The sequence below is a fragment of the Montipora capricornis genome, chromosome 10 (genome assembly GCF_036669925.1).
Source record: "Montipora capricornis isolate CH-2021 chromosome 10, ASM3666992v2, whole genome shotgun sequence".
Classification (NCBI taxonomy): Eukaryota; Metazoa; Cnidaria; class Anthozoa; order Scleractinia; family Acroporidae; genus Montipora; species Montipora capricornis.
In genome coordinates, this window is record NC_090892.1 from 46,424,483 (window position 1) to 46,446,982 (window position 22,500).

Below are 22,500 nucleotides of genomic sequence, written 5' to 3' on the forward strand. Positions count from 1 at the left end.
AACAATTGTATCAATTTAATAATTAAAATTATTGTTGGGTCTGTGGATTTGGACAAGATGACCTGTCTCTTTCTGTTTGACAGACATTGCAAGCAGCAGGATATACACTCACTGATTGACTGACTGGGTATTGGCTATCTGGGGAGCGTGTATGTCAGTATAAACTGGAACAACGAACACCTGAAAAGGCTGACATGTATTTCCCAAGTCACTGCTTTAGAGGCATACACTGTGTGTTCTGGTTCAAAATTTTAAAAAACCCATTCAATAATATTATTATTTTGAGTTTCCTTTGTTTCAGATTGTGATAATGAATATTAGACAAAGAAAAATCAAAATTGAACCTCTTAAACCGGGAAGAATACAAACCACAACACAGAAAAATCTCCATCTGTCTAATTGCAGGCATTATCATCACTGCTTCACTGCCAAGCTCTTGAAGAAATCAATTTATCTGGAAGGGATGTGTTTTCACTGAAGGAGCTGCTTCTCAATAAAAGCAGCCAGGTGAGTGAACTATATTGTACAACTGAACTGAGACAAACTGATTATTCATGGTTAATAATGATTTATTGAACGTTAGGGGTTACTTCCACATGATAGTCACATGACCATTAAAAAAAACAATTAAAACTATAGTTGTGGCCAATACTGCTGGTACTGATTTTGCTTCTCAAGGGAGCTTTCAGCAAGTACAAGCTAAACCAGATTGACACGAATCCCCTCAGCAGAAAGAGAAAGAGAGAAATAGGTAAGTGGCTTTAATACAGATTCATGTTTGTCAAAAATGAACATTAAATGAAAGCCAATTTTAATGTCTCAAGTAATAATAATATTACCAGTATTCATTTATTGTGAATGGCATAAACAATTCTTATCCCATCAAGGTGTACAATTGTGTACAGTTGTAATTCACAGTGAATGGCAATCATTCTCAAAATACTGTATTTGACTCATCAGGTATGTGCCAGCATTGTAATTGCTTGCAAATGTATAGTAAGCTGTTGCAATGTTGTGAAATACAATGTACCAGTAATGTTACAATGGTATTCTAATGATAATAATAATAATAACACCATTGTGCTTGTTTGTACGTTACTGTTGAACTTTATAATTTAACATACCAAAGCTAGAACATAAGCAAATGGTAAATTCATAACCATTCTGTTGCAAGATATCATCTCCAGTTGGTATTGTGTTCATCTCTTGGCCATTGCATCCATTGTTTGCTAGTGATAGGTCAGCTGATATGGAGTTATAATATCTCTGCCAAAATTCAACATCGGAATTTGACATCCAAGTTTCAAATTCGAGTCTTGATTTCATATTTGAAATCGAAGTTTTGTATTCAACATCCAAGTTTTGAATTTGACATTGAAGTGGAAAATTCTGTATTTCACATTGGACTTTCAAGTTTTATATTCAACTTGCAACCTTTGAATGGAACTTCACCTTCAATTTCGTATCCTTGGTAACGGTAACCACTGATGTAGTTGACTGAGAGCTCGCAAGGCTCAGAAATTTTAGGAATGGTGGCTGAAATATTGAGAAGACTTGCAGAGGTGGTACAGGAGACATTGACAGTACTTTCCCTTTTTTATCCCTTCGAAATTGATTGAGTAGTTCTAAGACTACCGGTAGATAGATAGCAGACTTTAGGAACTTGACGAAATTGTTAGACTTTTGGGGGAGGCTACATGTACAACTCGCTTGCGTGTGGGTATCCAATAGTATCATTCAAAGTCATAAATTATCGTTACATAGTGACTTGACTGTCATCAAGTTGAACTTGAAACTTGAAAGTTTAATGTGAAATACAGAATTTTCCACTTCAATGTTGGATATAAAACTTCGATGTCGAATATGAAAATCAAGACTCGAATTTGAAACTTGGATGTCAAATTCCCATGTTGAATTTTGACGGAGATATAACTCCATAAGCTGAATCACTCAAGGCCAACATTTTGATTTAATCAGATTTGATGCCATTACCCATTTATTTGTCTTAAGCTATGTCATTGAACTGATCGATTGCTGAACATCATTTTTTTTGTAAAAAAATTAATTATCACTCAGATGCCAACATGAAACCTCTAAATCAGGAAATAACAAATGAGAATAAAGAAGAAGAATGGAAAAGACACCAAATTGCAGACAATGCATTTGGGCCCAACCCACAGCCTGTTCTGGAGAGAGTTGAATTTAAGGTGAGGTTACAATTTTGCCTTAGGGTACTGTTGTTAGCAGGTTCTGCAAACAATCTATAATTATCTTAATTTGCCAGTTAACACAGTAACTGTGCTTTCAAATAGTGAAGTTTTAGAGCTCTCACCATCTCCAATTTGCTAGTAAAAAGAGAAAATGGTAGGGGGAAGCATTTTCAAATTTGCTTTGGCCTCTCTCCTGCAGTTTTTGCAACGGCAGGTACAGAACACAGGTCTCGTTCACAGGTTTCTGTTTTACCAAATTGAATACAGAAACAAACCTAAACATTCATTAAAGCTAACCTTGGGGCTAATTAGACCTAAACATAAGTTTTTAGGCCTAAGATCTTAAAGTCAGGGCAATGAACATGTACAAGTAAAAGGAAGGATTATGTTTTTGCAAACGTTGGCTATGAAGCACTTATATTTGAACAGAATTAACTGATTAGAGTGTAATGTGAAGTGCTAGTTTTCTACCCTATATGAATCATGTGAGTGTTAGCCCTACTAATAATGGAAATGAGTCCACAAAGGGACAGAGAAAAACTCTGACCAGGGTGGGAGTGTAATGTGAAGTGCTAGTATATAAGTGCTTCAAATACATTGTATAAGTGCTTTATGGCCAACGTTTGCAAAAACGTAATCCTTCCTTGTACATGTACTTGTACATGTTCATTGCCGTGACTTTAAGATCTTCAGTTCCCACGGCCTGCTCCTGTCTGACCTTGCAGGTCAGTCGATAGAGCAGCGGTGATCTAACCCGAAGGAAGTGGGTTTAATTCCCAGCATGGTCAGAGTTTTTCTTTGTCCCACATGCTTCATATGGGGAAGAAAACTAGCACTTCACATTACACTCTAATCAGTTAAGTCCAGTACTGGAAATAAGTTCGGTCATCGGACATTGTCCAAACAAATTTTGAAAATGTCCGGCCAATTTCACAGTATGATCGGACATGATGACCGAACATCTCAACAGCACATCTTGAGTTCTCTTCTTCAAGGTGTTGTCAGTCAATAAATTATGTCCGGTCCAATTTGTCAAGTGTCCGACCAAAAGGAAGATTTGAAAGGACATATGTCCTGTAAATAAAGAAAAATTATTTCCAGCACTGTAAGTCTGTTCAAATATAAGTGCTAAACGGCCAACGTTTGCGGAAACGTAACCCTTCCTTGTATTTGTACATGTTCATTGCCGTGACTTTAACATCTTCAGTTCCCAAGGCCTGCTTTCATCTAACTTTGTAGCTCAGTTGGTAGAGCAGTGGTGATCTAACCCGAAGGTTGTGGTTCAATTCCCACCCTAGTCAGAGTTTTTCTCTGTCCTTGTGTGGGCCCATTTCCATTATTAGTAGGGCTCACGCTCACATGGTTCATATGGGGTAGAAAATTAGCACTTCACATTACACTCTAATCAGTTAATTCTGTTCAAGTATAAGTGCTTCACAGCCAACGTTTGCAAAAACGTAATCCTTCCTAATCCTTTTATTGTTTTCTCACAAAAGATGCGTACAAGGCTACGAAGTGGAAGTCAGGACTTCCCACAACTAAACAACCCAATCTCCTGCAGTGTCAAATTTGAGGGAACAAGCATCATTGAAGGAATAAAAAATCTTGGAGCTCAAACTTTTGTCAGCGTACCACTCCCGTCATATCTTGCTAATCTCCATTCCCTTGCCAGAAACACCTTTTCCTTAACAGAAAAGAAAAAGGCTGATAATGAAGAAGGTCGTACTTAGCAACATCAGGGAACTTGTCTGTGGCATTCAAGCTGAGTGACTGATGGAAACTAGGTGTAAGCCTTTTTCCCATTCCATTCATCTTGATGCAAACACATTTTTTAAAAAAGAGATTATGTGTTCATGAATAATTGGGGAAAAAATCACTGTCCAAAAATACGAACATCCAATAGTTTATTGCTGTCCATTGCCCAAAAAGTGCACCTCAATACACTTTTCCACTTTATTTATATACTAAATACATTGTGTTGTTTTTAGAACCTTTTGATTGAAATGTCACCTTTTTTTTGGCTTTTAAAGCCATGAAAAGTGGTCATTCTTAATTATAACCGAGCAATGAAGGGAAATGGGTTCGCTACTGGTTTGACGTCACAAATTTTTATAACTGTATCGCCATTTTCAAAGAACTATCTCAATGCAAACAGTCTGTGATGCCAACCAGGTATCAAACCCATTCTCCTTCATTGCTTGGTAATACATGTAGATCAAAGTATGACCACTTTTCCAGTCTTTCAAAGCCAAAGCTGCATTTAGGACGATGTTGGAGAATAAATAAAGTGGAAAAGTGTGTTGAGGTGATGGCACTTTAAGGAAGCTCCTTTTTAAACCAAACTTTTTGTGTTTACTGAAAAACAGATTGAACTGAGTTGTGTTTTTAATCTGCACATTGCTTAACGTTGAATATATGGAGCAGCGAGAATGGGATTTGGCTAAGCGTTCTCGCTGTTTGTTTGTTTGTTTTTTTATTTCCCTTTTTACAAATACATTTTAAATCAACAAAAATGTTGACAAAGTTTTATATTAGTGTGGTATTTTCATTATCTATGTAACGTCTATGAATAAAGTTTTAATAAATTACCGGTACATACTTTTTTATGAGTTTCAATATCTTCCCTGGATAAAAATGAGTTTTTCTTTCATAGTGCACATTGTGCAAAAGAATGTCAGCTATACATATCACTCTGTAATAAATAATTAGCATTAATTTTGTTGCAAAAGTCATTACTACATTACTAGAGTCTTCTGAGTACAGTGGAGTTAGGGTTTGAGTTCATCCCACGACAAGGCTGTAGCTGGAAAATTTTCTTGGGAAGGAAGGTGGGGGCAATGAAGCGAGCGTTGGAGACACAAGTCATTACGAGGGTCGTGGGTCTGGGGGAATGCTCTCCCAAAATATTTTGAAATGCATGGGCACAGAAGTGCTATTTTTGAGTCTTTCTGCAGGTACCGGAAAGCTTTGTGTTTTTGGTCACTTGGGATCAGTCTTTATTTGGAGTTATTTTGTCTTCTGTTTTACGTAACTTGTGCTCCGGTACCTGCAGAAGCTGCCTCATTATCAAACATTTTTGTCAAAAGTAAACGTTAATTATCCCAAGTTTAAGGTTTTGCACACTACCAGTTATATTTGTATTTACCCAATAAAGTTGTATTACTATTAGTATTAAACTATTAATGTATCTCTAACTAACAGATCAGTGTATGATGTCTCCAATTGGATTTCCTTCAAAAATATCTTTATCAATCCAGACGAGTGAATTGGTAGTGAAACGTTTCATAAACAATTATTTGCCGAAGGCGAAGTGATTATCGGTGGAATAATTGTTTTAGTATAAATACACAGGTGATTATTTCAAAAAAAGAGAGGAAAAAAACATTTCAACGCAAAATCATCTTCACTTTACAGTGGCAAAATGACTACTGGCAGCCATTTTGTCTGTTGAGGTGATTATCAGCTGATACTCCGAGATAGCAAGCCAATGTGGGCGTGCAATTTTGAATAATCACCTGTGTATTTATGCTAAAAGGTAATATCAGTAAAGTTCAAATTATCTGCGCAACACTCCAGAAAGAGAACTGCTCCCCTTCCCATTCCTACAATCTGGGTCAAAAATTTGAGCGAAAAGTAGAGAATTTACTGTACATGCTTCCATTGTTATACCAGCAACATGTTTTCTTCTTTCGCTGCCTATTTCATGCCCCCCTTCCCCCCAGACAATTTTGAAACATGTGAGCGATCGATAAATGGATCTTAATTTCAGAGACCATGAAAAATCAACATTGTAATGGGGGGTGGGGGAAAAGTGGGAATTGTCCCAATAGTTTTGACCAGGATTGTAGCTACACCCATGCAGCAGGCCACCAATAGGTGGTTTGCAACCAATCTCTAGCGACACATAACAATGCTGCAATGTACAATGATTGCTTGGGAGATCTTTTGTTTCGGCCCGCCAACATGGTGGCGATGACTCGATGTGAAAACCATCTGTAACTTACCTTAGCTTTAATTAAGAGAAGATAGAGAATGTCCAGACTACAAAGCCATCAACAATAATTCAACTGTTTTAATGCACCAAACTCTAAATTTGTACACTTGTAAATAACTAGCTACGTACAGGGTTAGGGTTTATGTCATGGCTGCCCAGTGCAGTGTATAACCAGTAATTATCGTCAGGAAAGATGACAAAAGTGTAAAAGTTTTCTCCACTCAAGAAGTGTCCATGTTCATTGTTTTTCCACGTTACTGGGCAGTCCGTAAATCCCCACACAGTCATTGCCACCCAGGGAATATCTCCTGATTGCACAAGTTTTCTGAGACAGAAGCAGTTAAAAAGTTTGTCTGAGTAACTTAAAACTAATAAAATAATATTGAAAGTAGAGCGACAATATTGTTAGTTTAGAATGCAAGGTTGTCAGCCTCGAGGTTGGTGGTCAAAGGCATGGCTCTGCTCATTCTTCCTTAAACAAAAAACAGTTCACATGTTCAAATGAAATATGTCAAAGAATGCATGTGATAAGATCACTCAGATTATTCACACACTACAATTTGCTAATTTAGCCGGCGTATTCTGCTGCAAAGTTTTCTAGCAAGTTTTTCATGTTGTTTATAAATGCAAAATAAACTTGTGAAACTCTTCTTGCAGTTCTTGAAACTGAATCTTGCAAGCAACCATTTCAAAAAGCCACTAAGATTTAATTGTTTTCCAGATTTTTATGCATGCCAATCATTTGTGGCAGTTGAACATTCCACTTGGCTTCAACTAGTTTCAACCTTTCCTGCAAGCCCCATTACCTCAGAGATAATAAAAATAAATATGATCTTAAAAAACCTCATTTTCTTGGTTCGTACTTGATACGGACCTCGAAGTGGGTTAGTAGTAAGAGGTAACTATGCATGCCAATATTATGATACTGGTAAGCATCACAAAGAATCCTCTATCTTCTCCTTTTTAACTCACATCACTTGTACCCTCTTAAAGTGCTATGACCAAAACAATCAATTCTTCTTTTTCTTTGGATTTCAAAACTATGTTAACTAAACACTACATGACCCACGTTTTAACATACAAGATGGAAGCAAAGGATCGAAGAACCACCCCTGCATGAGTACAGTAAAGTTGCCAGAAGATACTCGGTTATAAGACGCACCTTAAGTTTAGATCGCATTTGGAGTCAACAAGCAATTTCTTTGAGGAAAAATTGCGTGCCTTATAATAACCGAAAAACTATGGTAATCAGAAGGTCGTAGGTTTCGACTCCTGCAAAAGATTAAGGAGCACTCTGGGTTTTTTTCTGAGTATCACCAAGTCACCATTGATGATAAAAATAATAGATCTTTTCAATACATGTATCCTACTGATGTAAAATTAAATAGATGTAATTGACACTAACACTTTACCTTTTCCCTGTCCAAGAAGAGTACAGGTAGAAGTACTGTTATTGTAAGTGAATGAAACTGCAATAATTTATCATGCACTTCTGCCAGTTGAGACCTGAAGGCTTTTCTAAAGGTTTTCACAAGTTCCCTTCCCCCCTCTTTTGTATGATCAATTTCATAAATACAGTTCATTTACCTGGCTTCATGAACCATTGATAAAATGGCGCTTGTCATTACCAGTCCTGTCCAGCGGCATGTTATCAATTTTTTTAAATCTTGTGATGGCTCAGGGCATGATAACCGTGACACAAAATTATCCGGCGATGCTTCTGAACTGAAAAATCAGAAGTTTAGTGATAATGAGTTATAGTACACATAAATTACCTTTTATTTTTTGGGTCACTCCATGTAACCATTATCAAGAATTCACAAGCAAAGTGCCAAGCTCGGGGGGGGGAACTCAATAATATATCCTTGGGTGGGGAGGTGTGGCACCCTGACCCTGTTTAAGACAAATATTGCTGATTTTCCTACCCAAAAAATGATAAATTCGATACCCCCCCCCCCCGGGGTGCCAAGTATTATGCTGGTGCAAAAACGTTTATTCACAAAGGGGTTTCTTCAAAGTTACTACACTTTTGTTCAGCCATAGTCAGCACAAAAGATTGTTAGTTGGAGCTTTCAAATGAGGGTGAAGTATTGCTTGCACATATCTACAGGTTATTCTACAATTCCACTCATGTGAGTGACTACAGGAGTAACCAACATACCTAGCACCACTTAAAATAATAATAAGTCTGGTACACTGCTCATTGTTGGTTCGCAATCATTTTTTTGGTAAGGGAAATTGAAGTATTCAGAGTAGAACCTCTTGGAGCAGAACAGAGGATCAACACAAGCAACACACATGACTCCATGAACTAACCTGGGCCACAATGATTGGAGATGAGTGGTTTCACCACTGATCAATAAACCATGCTCCTTTCTTGGCTTTCTAAATACCCTCACACTGTATACAAAATTACTGTACTGATGACCCTTGTTAATAGCGATCCTTTCCACTTTTTGGAGTTTCATCTTAAAGGTCATATATTCTGACAAAACATGTTAATCATTGTACTCAATAAACTGTGAATGACTGATAAATTAAAGGAGATCTCTTTATCCAACACATTTAACCTCTTTCTTTGTCACTCACCAATCAATTCCACATGCAACACAACCAAGCCACTCAAAAAATTCCAAACAGCTGCACACGTCGGAGCTGCCTATGGGCATGTTTTCGTCAGTAAACACTGACCGGTCAAAACTGATGATGGGGGCTTTTTCATTCTTTTTGTCGCTTTCTATGTCTTCCTTGTTATGCAGTGTTTGGCCACTGTAAGAGCTGAAGTAAGAGTTCAATTTATCTGTTGAAGTGTGACCTGTAAAGAACAACATCTGGAAAAATTAATGATGTTTGTCTAGTCAAGGCTAATTAAATAACTGCTATGAGTGACTGATTTAATAATATAGTTTCTGAATGTCGTGGGAAAGGAAAGCCTGCCAATTGAAACAACACATCCAAAGTTGTCTGAATGAAAAGGGATTGGATGGAAAAGAGATTGATCAGCATCTGTTTAGAAAAATAGGCACGCATTGCATACGTGTGATAGTGCACTAACACAGCACTGTATTATTATCAGCTGAGCTGTGTTTTGCCTTCCAGGAGATTCAAGTCATCTTTGCGTAACAATATTATGTAGCTCTAATAGTACACAATGTTGTTTAATGGTACCGTATATCATCATAGTGCCATGGTAGATGTCTTGGGTAAATAATCCCCTGAGAAGACACGTCAGGTTACTAGTAAAATACTAAACCCAGAATAATAGAAGAAAATAAAAGGGAATAGGGAACAAGGGGAGGGGGGGGGGGGGGGGAGGAGGATAACGAGCACCTCAGGACCCCCTGGTCGCTATGCCTTGGTTGAGTAAACTAATGCAGTGGCCTCTCCTCTACAGGATTTTTTATAAAGTCCAACTGAAATTCAAAAATGTAGTATAACTTGTCCACTGTCTTATATTTGTGCTGCTGTCATGTATTATTGTGACAAAGTTGAACATTGACCGAATGCATAAATGGCGGCCAAAAATGTATTCTTTTGTTTATGTGCTAATGAGACTCACCTAAGCTTCGCATTCTATTTCTTTTGTATTTTGTCCATACAAACGAGGCTAGTGAGGCTAATTAGCACATAAACAGAAGAATATTTTTTTGGCCGCCATTTATGCACTTTTAGTAACACATAAATTGAAACATTTTAATGCCAAATTCGTTTGCTTTAATTTGTACTATATGGTCCCCTTGGTATAATATCTAACCTACACAGGATTTCTTTTCACAAGCATACTGTAACTACAATTTTAGAGACTGATTTTCTAGACTTCTAGCAGGGGCAGATCTAGAGAGGGTGCAAGGGGTGTGTGCCCCCCCCCCCCCCCTCCTTCCTGAGAAGACCTGTGGCTTTCTAATACAACTAGTATTCTGCAAAAAAAAAAATGTCACCAGTCAGCTACAACATTTCTTAGTGGTGCCGGCCCTCTTGAAGTTCGATCTTTTATGCATAACCACCAACCACCACTTGTAATTACGTTAATCTTTACAAGATCTACTGAGTCCTACAAGTCTCATGCATAGGACCAATAAAGAGCAATTTGTTGTGTTGACAGAGGATCAAAACCATGGAATTATGGACCCCTTAGAATCAAAGCAGCCCAGAATGTAAGAGATTTAAAAAGTATTTCACACATTTCACACATGCTACTAAGGACAACACTCATTCGTAAATTTGCAGTTTTTGTTTGACATGCCTGTCACACTCAGTGAGAGAATCAAACTCCATTTGAATTCAAACTCAATGAAATGAGTTCAGCACAATTACATTTTATCGCTTTTTACAACTTACACTACGTTTTGCCCTTCCATTGTTTGTAAGCTAACCTTCATTTGTCCAGCTCATAATGAACTTAAATGTCATTGGCTCCTTTTCCTTTAAGCACCATTTTACCCTATCATAATACTTCTTTCCAGGAACAAAGTATGGAGCTTTCAAATCCACTTCTACAACTGAAGTTAACAACAAAGAGGAGTGGTGTTTGATTAATGGATTATTGAGAAATTCTGAAAAAAACCAATGGTGCTTCTCATTTAGTCACATGGCAACAAACATTACTTAAGAGATTCTTGCCATGCACCTTGTGCAGGTCTCTTTGGTTTGGCTATTTCCAAATGCTTGTTGGTGTGACAGGTGCCTAGTAGGTGCAAGTGTTGTGGGTTATGGCTGTGATGATGGAATTGCCTGCCATGGATGTGTTACTTGGTCCAGCCACCCAAACATGTGCATTTATAATGAGATTCATGGTACTTCACTCCATAAACTTCACAAGGTGTCCCTTTAAGCCTAAGAACCTCGTGTATTGCTCTTGGGTAAGGGTTCTGGTTGAGGTCATCATGATTATAGAGTCACTTTGCAATGACCAAGTAACCTCAGAATCTCATGTATTAGACGACCGTCATGAAAAAAGCAGTTCAGAACTTTTTTCTTAATGGTGGCCAGATAAATTAACAGGATCTTAGTTCTTGTTTAATGCTGATAAGCCTCTCTATCCTCACTACAACAGGCAAAATTTGTAACAATAATTATGTAAACCAAATTGAGGCTAGTAGCTAGGTCTAATTAGAACAAATACAATATTATTAAATTAAATACAGTTGTCATTCATTTATGAATGAGGTCAATAATTGAAACTTATGCTATTTATGGTGAATAAATTTTATCTTTAGTTAAATACCTACTGAATCTCTGTTTCTTTTGAAAAGCTGATGGTTTTCCTGTGAGACCGAGTTGTTCGTATGTATCTTTGTCCAGGGAGAGAATGAGCATTCCTGTGAATTCATTTGAAATAAGTACCAATGTTAGTTGATGTTTCTAAAATGGATATAAAAGCAAACATTGATGATTTTCAGCTCAGAATTCTTCAGAAAGTGAAGGGTTGGCTGGCCATGCTAAATGAACAAATTACATGCATAGGTTCAACTTCTTTAATCTGCCATACCATTTCAAGGAAATAACTTCAAACAGAACAATGTAACTATTACATTTGGTTGGCTCAATAGGTAGAGTATCAGACTACTGTGCTGGAGGTTGCGGGTTCAACTCCGAATGGACCAACACTCAGGGTCTTTAAATAACTGAGGAGAAAGTGCTGCCTTTGTAATCACATCTGTAAATGGTTAGACTTTCAAGTCTTCTCAGATAAGGAGGTAGGTCCCATCTCACTACCCTTCAATGTTCAGAATCCTGTGGGACCTAAAAGAACCCACACACTTGTTGCAAAGAGTAGGGAATGTAGTTCCCGGTGTTTTTTTTTTTTTTGTGGTCAAGCCTCATTTCATTCATTCATGGGTTGGGTGAGACTGCTAATGGACTGATAGCGGATGCCAGCGGCGCCTGTATATGCTGATGGCCAGTCTCACCCACAGATTGATTACTTGTAAAAAGCACATTTTGAATCTGTGAATACTGAAATGCACTATATAAATTCACTACCATTACCATTGCATTCTTAAAACAATAACAACCCCTGTAGACTGCTGGCAGTCTGTTTTTCTCTCGTAATTCAGTAGGGGGTTATGAGGCGAGACCTTTTGACCAAAGGGGAATGGGACGAGACATGGGCGCGGCACATCTCACCTTCTTCTCTACACAACCAACGCCATACCGACTTTTCAAGTTCGCGATGACTAAGCGCTTGTCCTAGTGACCCTTAAAGAAAAAACCGGCTGCCAGCAGACTACAACCCCTGTAACCTAACAAACCTTAAAAATCAAAACTTTAGAGGCCTTGGCAACATAAATTGAACCAAATTAAAACATTGCATTGCATTATGCAGAAAGACCAAATTGCCCACATTTCAAAATGCGTTAGAGACTATTATAATAAACAAACTCCATGCATAATTTAATTTCTTTTGTCATGGTCTGCTTAAAACATAGATTTGATTTACAGAATGTAATCAAAATATTGCTTTATGTACATACATACCTGCCACTTTTAATTGACCACTCCCCATAGGGGCTTTTCAGGGCCAATGAAACACAATTAATGAAACCACAGAACAATTAGACCTCTTTCATAATGGCGGCTAAATAAAATATTCTTTTGTTTTTAATTAATGCTAAATTATAAGGATTTCTAGCCTTGCTAGAGCAAGTTTCAAAAGAATTTTTGCTTCAAAATGAGGGCAGAAGGTCTAATTAACATAAATACAAAAGAATGTAAATGTGGTGGCCATTTATGAAAGTGATCTATAACAACAACAACATCTGTTAAGAATCCCAACTACCGTAACAAGAGGCAAGCCAACTGGCTATTTACAAGTGCAGCTGAAAATTAAAGTGAACCAGGGACTACCATGAACAAATTCAATGAGTGGTCAGAACATGCCTTGAACCCGGAATCCCCAGATCTTGGCAAGCGCCCTGACCACTGGTCTGCACTGCCTCCTGTAAGAGTAACTTAATATTAGTTTTATCATACCAGTTGGTAAGACTGCAACACAGGTCCCAGAGTCAATACGTGTGTGCCAGCTTAGAGCAACAAAGTGACCTGCATTTTGCAATAAGTATACTAGTTGTTATTGTTTAAAATTTATTACTTCCACTAAAACAAAAAGTCAATGACTTTCGGAATCATTTTTAACTTTCATTTTCAAATTTCCTAGGTGCAGCCATTTTGCAAAAATTAACATGTTATACTGAACAATGTAGTTCCCACATTAAAGCTCTTTGTGCAGGAATGATATGGCAAACATTACGTGTCACAATATTCAGAAGGGTTGCGCTTGGGAATTTCAAAGTAAAAAACAAAATCAAGAAATTTTGGAATTCACCAGGATACAACACTATTTTTGAAACCATTTAAAACAAATTTGTTTGCAAAGATTATTTCTTCTGGTTTAAAGTTGTTCTTTGGCAGTAAAGGGGTTCCCTTTAAATATTATTACAAAATTTACACCAGTGAATTGAATGGGACCCAGTTCATAATTATGGCCAATATCACTAAGAATGGGGCTTCCTGCTCTTAAAACAACAAAATGGGCGTAATATAAAGTGTATTCTGTTTAGAGTGGTTTTCATTTGAGTCTCGAAAGTAAGTAGCGAATTGCTTTGGTTTATAATTACTTCATTCAGTGATTGGCTCAAAGTTCTAGCACCACTTTTTCAACCAATCAGAAATGAAACCAAAACCAACTGTGGCTTGCGCATGCACATTTTCCAGCGCTTTGTGTCGGCTACGTGTAATTAGTTTGAGTTTGATTGGTTTACCAGATTGTTTCCGTCCTTTTTGATCGGATAAAGTAATTACCTTGGTTTTGGTTTTACGACACTCAATTGAAATTCACTCTAAATGATTTAAATACTACCAGTGTAAAGCAACAATAACATGCCAGTAGCATGGCATGCAATCATTTGTCCAATACCTGTTCACTAATAGAAAAGGGTTGGTAACATTTTTTCTTAAACCTTGCTCTTTGGGGAGCAGGTATGGAACAGTCGTGAGAGCACTCAATTCCCACCAATGTAGCCCGGGTTCAATTCCCGGTCCCGGCATTATATATGTGGGTTGAATTTGTTGTTGGTTCTCTATTATTTTGCACAAAGAGGATTTCTCCAGGAACTCTGGTTTTCCCCTCTCCTCAAAAACCAACACTGCCAAATTCCAATTCGATCTAGAATGCACAGACACATGTTGCACGAGCTCCTTAAGTTGTTCAATGGCTAAACAAATTAAATTTCCATTCTGAAAAAAAAAAGTAAAAAAAAAAAAACAACACTGCCTCAGAGATCTGAGATCCTGAAAAACATTACCATTCTTTACGAATGTTTTGATGAATTCCGGTTCTGTAAAAGTATGAACTGGTATTTCAATCAAAAGGAAATGATCTTGAGTTGGTGTGATACCCTGAAAGTACTGGAGAATGCTCCCAAGGGAACTGTTTGGAATGACAAACTGCACCTGGGTGTGTAAATCAAGTACAATAATGATATTAATAAGGTAGAAGTGGCTGTAAATGCCAATGAACCTTTAGTCTGAATGATGTTATTTTAAATTACAGCATATCGAGCAAATGACAGTCATGCTAGGTCTAGCATTATTTCTATTCCCTCAACAAAAATAACAATTATCGTATATTTGATTGCATAAGCTTAATAAATGAGTTCTTTTGGCCCAATTTCATGTGCCCTTCACAAATTAATCATGAGGGACCCTTCCATGCAAGGAAGGTTGATTGCTTACTGGAGCACTCAAACAATTCTCAATGTTCTTGGATGTTCTGTGAAATCCCCTCGTACTAGATTAGTTGAGGTGGAGTATTTTTGACAAGAGTGCACAAGAGACTGGACACAATCTCACAAAAACACATCATGCAAAACAAAAAAATCATGCATTTTGTGTATTAGAGTTTTGCCCATCCCACCACAAGGATATTTTGTCTAATATCTTACTTAAGATGGGAGATTGAGTAATCAGAATAAAAAGTAACAACACTATCCGACGTTTCGGAGTCAGACATGACCCCATTATCAAGGTTAAACTGATTGAGTAATCCCTCCGGCATCCCCTTCTACCCCCTGGATCCAAAAGGAGACAGGTGCATGTACGGAGAACTTTTAGAGCACTGAAGAGAATGTTGTACTATACCTTCCCCAATAACTTCAGATTTTAACAAAGGGAATGTCTATTGAAGAGCTTCTATCCCGTAAAAAGGTTAATAGAGGTTGGTGATCACTTGTGTACAAAGAGGTGTTTCTCTAAGATTTAAAAACGTTCCAAATGCGAGAAAACAGGCATTAAAAGATAGAAAAATGTCCAAACCGCATGATTCAAAGGGTGATCTTCTATGTGCTTTTTGTGTCTCTCCTTCTTATCCTGGAAAGAACTTTTTTCAATCCTCAATCTTCGTTTTGGTGTGCTGAATCGTTTTCCGTCCGCCATATTGTTTGGCACCTGAGGGTATTTAGAGGTCTGGGCTGAGTCATCAGCAGGCCTTCGCGGTCCAAACTCTCGATCAAATATGGCTACCTCTGTGGAGGAAATTTGCCCATCAGTTGAAACACTTATTCAGAAAGAAAGCGGAGTATCTTTTTCTTGTCCTATTCAAGGATGCTCGCGAGTCTTTCAAAATCGTCCTTGTCTCAAAATGCACCTCGTTAAATCCCACGGCGTCGCTGTAAATGAGGAAGAAAAGAACCTTTATGTTCGTGGCACGAGCAAGTCTACAGTTGAAAAGCATTTTTACTGCCCGGTTAAACACTGTGTACGTGGACAGGGAACAAATCGACCTTTTCCACGCATGTCTCAGCTCAAGCAGGTAAAGATAGTTCCACTGAAATATTTTTTTCGGCGAAGATCTCTTTTTTTATCAACTAATGGGTCAATTTTATCTTGAAGCTGCGTCCACAACTCTTCGGGGTATACGTACTGCAGCTTTTCCAATGCTCGTAGGATACTATCACATTTGTTGTGGGCATAACTGGGGAATGCAGGGTCCATAATTTGCATATCATCGATACTATTACAATATTTTTCTTGTTTTTGGCCAGCATTACATGACAGTCCACGCAGAGAAAAAGAATATCTGCAGCAAATGTGGAAAGGGCTTCGGTTTGGCAGATGCCTGTCGACGCCATGAGCTTAAGTGCGGACAGTTGTTTACTTGTTCGTGTGGCTGTCCATATACAACACTGGAAGCACTTCTCACTCATGCTAAAAGAAAGATGCACAAATTTCCAGAATGTTACAAAAGCAAGAAAGAGAGGTAGACAATAATGCTTACAGCTGTTGCGATAATCTAAAACCATGTTTAGCACAGGTTTGTCACAGGTGTCATGGAGCTGACCTTGTTTGTCACAAGCAGTGGTTGTTAGCAAAATTGTTATTCTTAAATTGACCTGTTGTGGGGTTAAATGTCACTAATTTACCCAAAAAAAGTTGGCAAAATGGAACCAACAACGGTGCATGCAAGCCAAATTGACAATTTCCAGTTCAAACTTATCTGCTAAATGTGCTCATAATTTGGAGGAGGTTGTCCTGAAAAATCAAAACAAAAAAACTTCTGAAGCAAGAAAGTCATGCTGCACAAAACAAAGTATAGAACAGACAACCAAGCAGGAATATCTTTCTTTGATGTTTGTGTGTTAGCACACATGCAAGTAATGAAACTGAGAATTGAGGAAAGCCAAAAATTTTTTTAGGGGAGAAGATTTCAGGTATAATATTCTTGCTGTGCTTCTAAAATACCGTCAAAGTCCATGTTTAAGCTGCACCCATAGATAAACCGAATCCCCAATTTGCAAGCTCAAATTTTGACAAAGAATACAGACTATGAAGACCTACTGGTATTAGTAAAAAAACAAGGACAAACAAATACGGTTTCAAAGCACTGACGTGGGGATTGTTATGAACTTTCACATCAATTAAATCTTAAGATAGTGAAATTTCACTTATCATACCTTTATCTCGTGAGTTTACTATAAAAAACCTAAGATGCTCTCTCAATGCCATCATTTTTTTCAAGAATATTCAAAGGCAATTGAAACAATATGCATGAGTTCTTAGTAGCGAAGCTTTGAAATGTGCAGAGGAGTCTGGGTATCACAATGTTTGCCATTGCGAGTACTCGCAAATATCTGAGTATTTTCTGGCACGTGGCGGAAAGATATGCGTCAAAGTGACCATATATAGCAAACAACTTTGTGGAGGAATGGAGATTGCTTGCAGGTTCGTGTTCGGTTGCTCGAGTAGAGTGAAAATTAATCGCTTGAAAGACCCCTTGGAGAACTGCAAATGAACCCGTCAAGATACAAATGGCTCGCTCATGAAAAAGGCAATGATCAACAACAACATGCTTTCAGTTTCAATGGTTATATGTTTATTCATGAATATAAATTAGGCCTTACAAAACTCCAGCCTCAGTTGTTTCCATAGATAAACCGCAGGCCCGATTTTTTATTTGAATTTTGACATGGACTTTTATGTTAGCAGTTTGCCATGAGCCACCAAAGTTTAAGCATCTTACCACCAAAAAACAGGGTTGGGTCTCCTACTCTTCATATATTTACATGTACTTACAGTGTACAAAATGCATTATGTGATCATTTGGTAAGAATGCATATATAATAATTAATTTAATAGGCTCAACTCTCACTTTAATACAGTACTGGCCGCAGGAATAGCAGCATTACACACGCGTATCATGCGCATAAGTCCGCCATGTAGAGAAATATATTATTATTATTATTATCAACTAAAGACAAAAAGGCTAAAATCAATGTGCAACCCTTGATTTGTATAAGAAATTCTATTTTCTTCTTTGAGTTTGTCAGTCTGCATTGGTTTGTGGATTTTTTTGCTAGATCCAGTTCGAAGACTCCAGTTCAACCTGCAGTTGCTTTTGTTGTTGTGATGCCCTCACCCTCAGATGCTAAGCCTGGGCAAATTGAGAGCACAAAAGGAAAAAAAGACAAACAGTGCCAGCCAAGTCAAAAACATCGTCTGATCCTTCCAAAATTGGACCCATCCACTGGTTTTGTGGTAAACACTGCTCCAAGAAGAGGCACCAAGTCTGTGCAAACACAAACCCTTTCACTTGTACACAGCATGCACACTCAAACTCCCAGACATCAAACCAGTTTAGACCAGGGGCATGACTCATTCACCCAGACACTGCCTACATGTACACCTGCCAGTCAGCAATTTCCTCTAAGTAATGGAGGAAGTGGTAACTTTCAAATTTGTTTTAACCAATCTTCCGTTGGAACCCAAGTAGCCTTGTTGGCAAGCCAGTGTGATTTTGGAGTTGGCACAGACGACAGTTTCTTGGCTCAGCTGAGTGGTTTTAACAGTGATACAACCACGCAACCATTTGGGTTTCAAGCAAACATGCCTCAGGCAGTGCAAGCTCAACAATTTCTCCCACTAAGTTCCTTTGTCCAAAGGCAAGACAAATCAAGCTTTGTTTCAACCAATGACAATTCAATGCAGACACTTGCAGGGGATCAAACGCAAACTAAGTTAATCAACACCTGTGATCTCAGAGCACTGAGCAGCACACAAACCCAAACAAGTCAGCTTGAGCAGGTTCCCCTAGAGGACAACGAAACCCAGACTCTGATCTCATTGCTTGGCATTGATTCTGTTAGCTCTATGGACTCTGGCACTCAGACTCAGAACTTTCTTGATGATTTATTTGATGCTCAAGACATTGAACTTACTGAGTCACAGACTCAAACATGGTTCCCTAGTTATCATGTAACTTCACCTGGTCTCGATAATGGTGTGGATGACTTTGTTTACAAAACATTTGACGATTTGGTTGACATGCACACTCAAACTTCCATAGTCATGTCAGACTTTAGTGAGCTAACTGAAGACATTGTGTTAGCTAACTCACACACCCAGACGCTACAAAGCGACTTTGTTGACTCTAGTATCTTGTCGTCAAGTGTGCAGACAGATATTCATTGGGATCAAATGACCTTGACAAACAGACAAATCAGAAGTGACTCTGTTACTTCCACCAGCTGTCAAACCCAAACTTGACGAGGCACATACAATCTAACCTGCTTTGTTTTTAGTATTGAGCAATGTTTGACTGAATTTATGCATAAGCCTGATTTTCATCATTCACTCATCCAGGTCCGGTTATGTGAATGATTGTTCATCTCCCTGTCCAGTAGCTAATGTTGGATGATCACTTCTATCTTAAGGACGGTGCCTACTATTGTTATTGCGCATACGTTCTGCGCATCTCCAGATACTCGGATTTCCTATCGCCGATGCTTAGTAATACAGGGATATTTTTGCGCGGTTTAAAACTATCCGCAGAAAGTAGATCTTAGTAAGTACTCTTGGTATCCAAAAGTAAAATTTGGGGTAACCATGCATTTTTGAGAGATACTTAAGCTTCAATTTGAGAAAGAACGCCATACATTGCTTTGTATTTTAACACTTTTTACAAATTTTATTCATGAATTATCTTTGCAAAATGCGTGGTTATCCCCAATTTTCTTTTTGGATTTCAATAACACTTGTTAAGATCACACACCGGGGCAAAAATATCTTTAATTAGTAGGCACTGTCCTTAATTTATTAATTAAAAGTGCTTCACTATGACAAAAAAATCAATATTCTTCTTTTTCTTTGGATATCAAAACTAGGTGACCCAAGTTTTTAAGTCTTGATTAAAAAAAACACCACTTAATTTTAACTGGATTTTCTTTTGATGGCCTGCCATTGCTAACTTTAAAATCTTGAGAGAGTTGGTTTGAAGAGAAAATGACGTCAAAGACTCGCTAGTTTAGGAACTGCAGTGCGTGTGTATGCAGGTGAATTCATATGCAGCACAGGAGTTTCAAGCTTTCAGATTTTTAAACTCGTCAGTCATGTTCTACACACATAATAAACTGTGTTTACAATGTACAAGCTGAGATTTTAAGCTAGTGAGTAAATGATGTCACTTTTCCCTAGATCCAACCCTCTGAGGTCCAGTCGGTCAGTTTTGAATGTGAGTAATGGGGGACCGTGAAACGCAAACTTATACTCAAAGTAAACAGCCTTTGGATAAAAATCAAAGCTCAAAATTTTGCATAAAATTCCTCTGTAAATTAAGCTTCACATAATAGCACAAGGTGCAGAGATGGCGCAGTGGTGAGAGCACTCACCTCCTACCAATGTGGCCCGGGTTCGATTCCCTAGCTGGCGCCTAGCTTGGCGCCATATGTGGGTTGAGTTTGTTGGTTCTCTACTCTGCAATGGGAGGTTTCCTCTGGGTACTCCGGTTTCCCCTCCCCTCAAAAACCAACATTTGACTTGATTTGTGTTGATTGTTAATTTCACTTTACAGTGTCCCCAATTAGTGCTCCAGTGCTAAATCTACTAGACACTTAAATAAAGTTCCTTTCCTTTCCTTTTAAGAGTCCCCAGAAATATTGTCACTGTCAAGGCTTTGAAATTGACGTCATTTCCAAGGATTCCCATTATTTAACCTGCAAGCACTCTCCATTAATTTCAGTCGATTTTAAGTAAATATTGAAAATCACTCTATGAGGGGAAGGGATAAGATTTTTCCATCCCTTATACTTCACAGCTCTTATGTTGCCAGCGGTACACATCCAGGGCAGTTAATATCAGTTGTTCAAACGATGAATTGCACTATCCGGTGGATAGGGTTATCCATTGTTTCAACAACGGGGGCCAGGCTGAAGGGTATATTTGTCAAAAGCCAGGAGGTAGGCCCTCAGGGGAGGGAAGTAGCCTGGAAGGAGGTCTCCCAAGCAGGGGGTTTCTAAATTTGATCTCAAATGGTAAACAAGAACACTTCTTGAGCCGCCCGTGAAAAACATGAAGAAGTGTTAAAGAAGGCAATTACAGCTCTTGTTTTTTTGCATGATTGAGGACCAGACCTGGGGAAGAAGGGGACTAAACACTGTTTCTACTGTGTGCATGCTACGTGTTTCAGCTTCTAATGCGAGGTTCCCTTCAAGGAAAATCTCCGTCAATCTTCAGATAAACATTTATACTCAACACAGACTGTAACAACAGCACAAAGAAATCAACTACATGTACGTTGTTCTAAGTAGTTAAACATGCAATTTTAACGCAAACTTGCATATCCCAAGGGAGCATATGGAAGCCAGTGAAATAGAGTACAGCAAACGTGCCAAGGGAATTTAATTTCTAATGTCAGGGATCGCCCAAATTTATAACCGTGGTTCCCCCCAGTAGGGGTGGCCCAGTAACAAAATGTTTTCATTGAAAGATTTTTTTTTCAGTGGAATTTGAGATAAGCAAGTCCTACTGTAAACTTCATAGGGCCGATTCACATGGTACGATTTTTGTTGCATACGACAAGCTTACAGCAGGCCTATGACTTGACTTACAATTGTCGCAGCATTTTAACGCATGTTTTAAAATGCTATATGACATTTTTCTGATGCACACGCCAATCGTAAGTCGTGTCATAAGCCTGTCATAAGCCTGTCGTAACCTTGTCGCATGCAATAAAAATCATACCATGTAAATCGGCCCATACTTTCCACATTAAACTGAAAGAAATGTAGGAAAACGAAACACCTAAATGGCTTAAATGGGGATGTTTTTGAGTGGATGTTAATTAACCCATTAACACCTGGACGGCCCCCATTGAGGAGTAAAATTGTCTGGTGTTAGACAGAGTAAAATGTGTCAAGTCCCACTTCTAGGAGTCAATGGGTCAAGGTTTATCATCTTGCATTCTGCAAGTGCCATCAAGGTGTTTCAGTGGCAAGAGAAGAACTGAAATCAGGCCCCCCAACACCATCCCTGAGTACTGCCCTGGTCACTCAACCTTGTAATAACCACATCTGCGCCAACATGTTGTCTTTATTTCAGTCTAGAAGTAATAGGGAATTGTATGTCTATTTGAAAGAATGTAACCTAAAGTCATGCCAACTTTTTCCTCTAGCTTAACAAGAAAATTACCATCAAACTGGAAGATTTATGTCTAAGAGTTGCAATATTTTATTAACAATGAACCTGGTTCCATGGGAACTACTTAATGTCACTCAAAGTTTGACTTTCAGGCGTGACAATTTAAACCACGGCTGCTGACCAACAGTTTAATGACATGTGTCAATTTCCCAAACGAAATTCTATACCACAACAGTAGCAGCAGCTTTATACCAAATTTTAAGGGATCTTGAGGAGATTAGGTCAGCAGGAACACACTAAGACAAGTACAACTTTTATGGGACAAAGGTGAAACAAGGAGAAGTGAGAGAAATCCAACTTTGATATGACACAAAGAAAATTTAAAAGTTG

The 22,500-nt window shown here is 38.2% G+C and overlaps 4 protein-coding genes across 4 annotated transcripts in view; 2 read left to right on the forward strand and 2 right to left on the reverse strand.

Annotated features, from left to right (window-relative positions):
* Positions 1 to 4,809, forward strand: part of LOC138018488 (centromere protein N-like) — a 7,621-nt gene extending 2,812 nt beyond the window's left edge. Inside the window, exons 5-8 of the mRNA XM_068865118.1 lie at positions 406 to 507; positions 679 to 751; positions 2,077 to 2,207; positions 3,707 to 4,809. Coding sequence (XP_068721219.1) covers positions 406 to 507; positions 679 to 751; positions 2,077 to 2,207; positions 3,707 to 3,940 — 540 coding nt within the window. The 3' untranslated portion in view covers positions 3,941 to 4,809. The remainder of the gene's footprint in view (positions 1 to 405; positions 508 to 678; positions 752 to 2,076; positions 2,208 to 3,706) is intronic.
* Positions 4,810 to 6,264: 1,455 nt separating this feature from the next.
* Positions 6,265 to 22,500, reverse strand: part of LOC138018487 (ribonuclease P protein subunit p40-like) — an 18,467-nt gene continuing 2,231 nt past the window's right edge. Inside the window, exons 2-9 of the mRNA XM_068865117.1 lie at positions 15,517 to 15,725; positions 14,508 to 14,655; positions 13,177 to 13,245; positions 11,433 to 11,522; positions 10,578 to 10,703; positions 8,794 to 9,019; positions 7,792 to 7,929; positions 6,265 to 6,529 (exon numbers count right to left, since the gene is read on the reverse strand). Of these exons, the coding sequence (XP_068721218.1) occupies positions 6,322 to 6,529; positions 7,792 to 7,929; positions 8,794 to 9,019; positions 10,578 to 10,703; positions 11,433 to 11,522; positions 13,177 to 13,245; positions 14,508 to 14,655; positions 15,517 to 15,725 (1,214 nt within the window). The 3' untranslated portion in view covers positions 6,265 to 6,321. The remainder of the gene's footprint in view (positions 6,530 to 7,791; positions 7,930 to 8,793; positions 9,020 to 10,577; positions 10,704 to 11,432; positions 11,523 to 13,176; positions 13,246 to 14,507; positions 14,656 to 15,516; positions 15,726 to 22,500) is intronic.
* On the forward strand, positions 15,608 to 19,284 carry LOC138018484 (ATM interactor-like). The gene is made up of 3 exons (XM_068865115.1): positions 15,608 to 16,012; positions 16,245 to 16,459; positions 18,057 to 19,284. The coding sequence occupies exons 1-3, from the start codon at positions 15,716 to 15,718 to the stop codon at positions 19,240 to 19,242; spliced, it is 1,698 nt and encodes a 565-aa protein (XP_068721216.1). The 5' UTR covers positions 15,608 to 15,715; the 3' UTR covers positions 19,243 to 19,284.
* LOC138018485 (uncharacterized) overlaps positions 22,048 to 22,500 on the reverse strand; it is a 2,132-nt gene continuing 1,679 nt past the window's right edge. Inside the window, exon 1 of the mRNA XM_068865116.1 lies at positions 22,048 to 22,500. This exon is cut by the window's right edge and continues 1,679 nt beyond it. The gene's annotated coding sequence lies outside the window, so the exon portion shown is untranslated.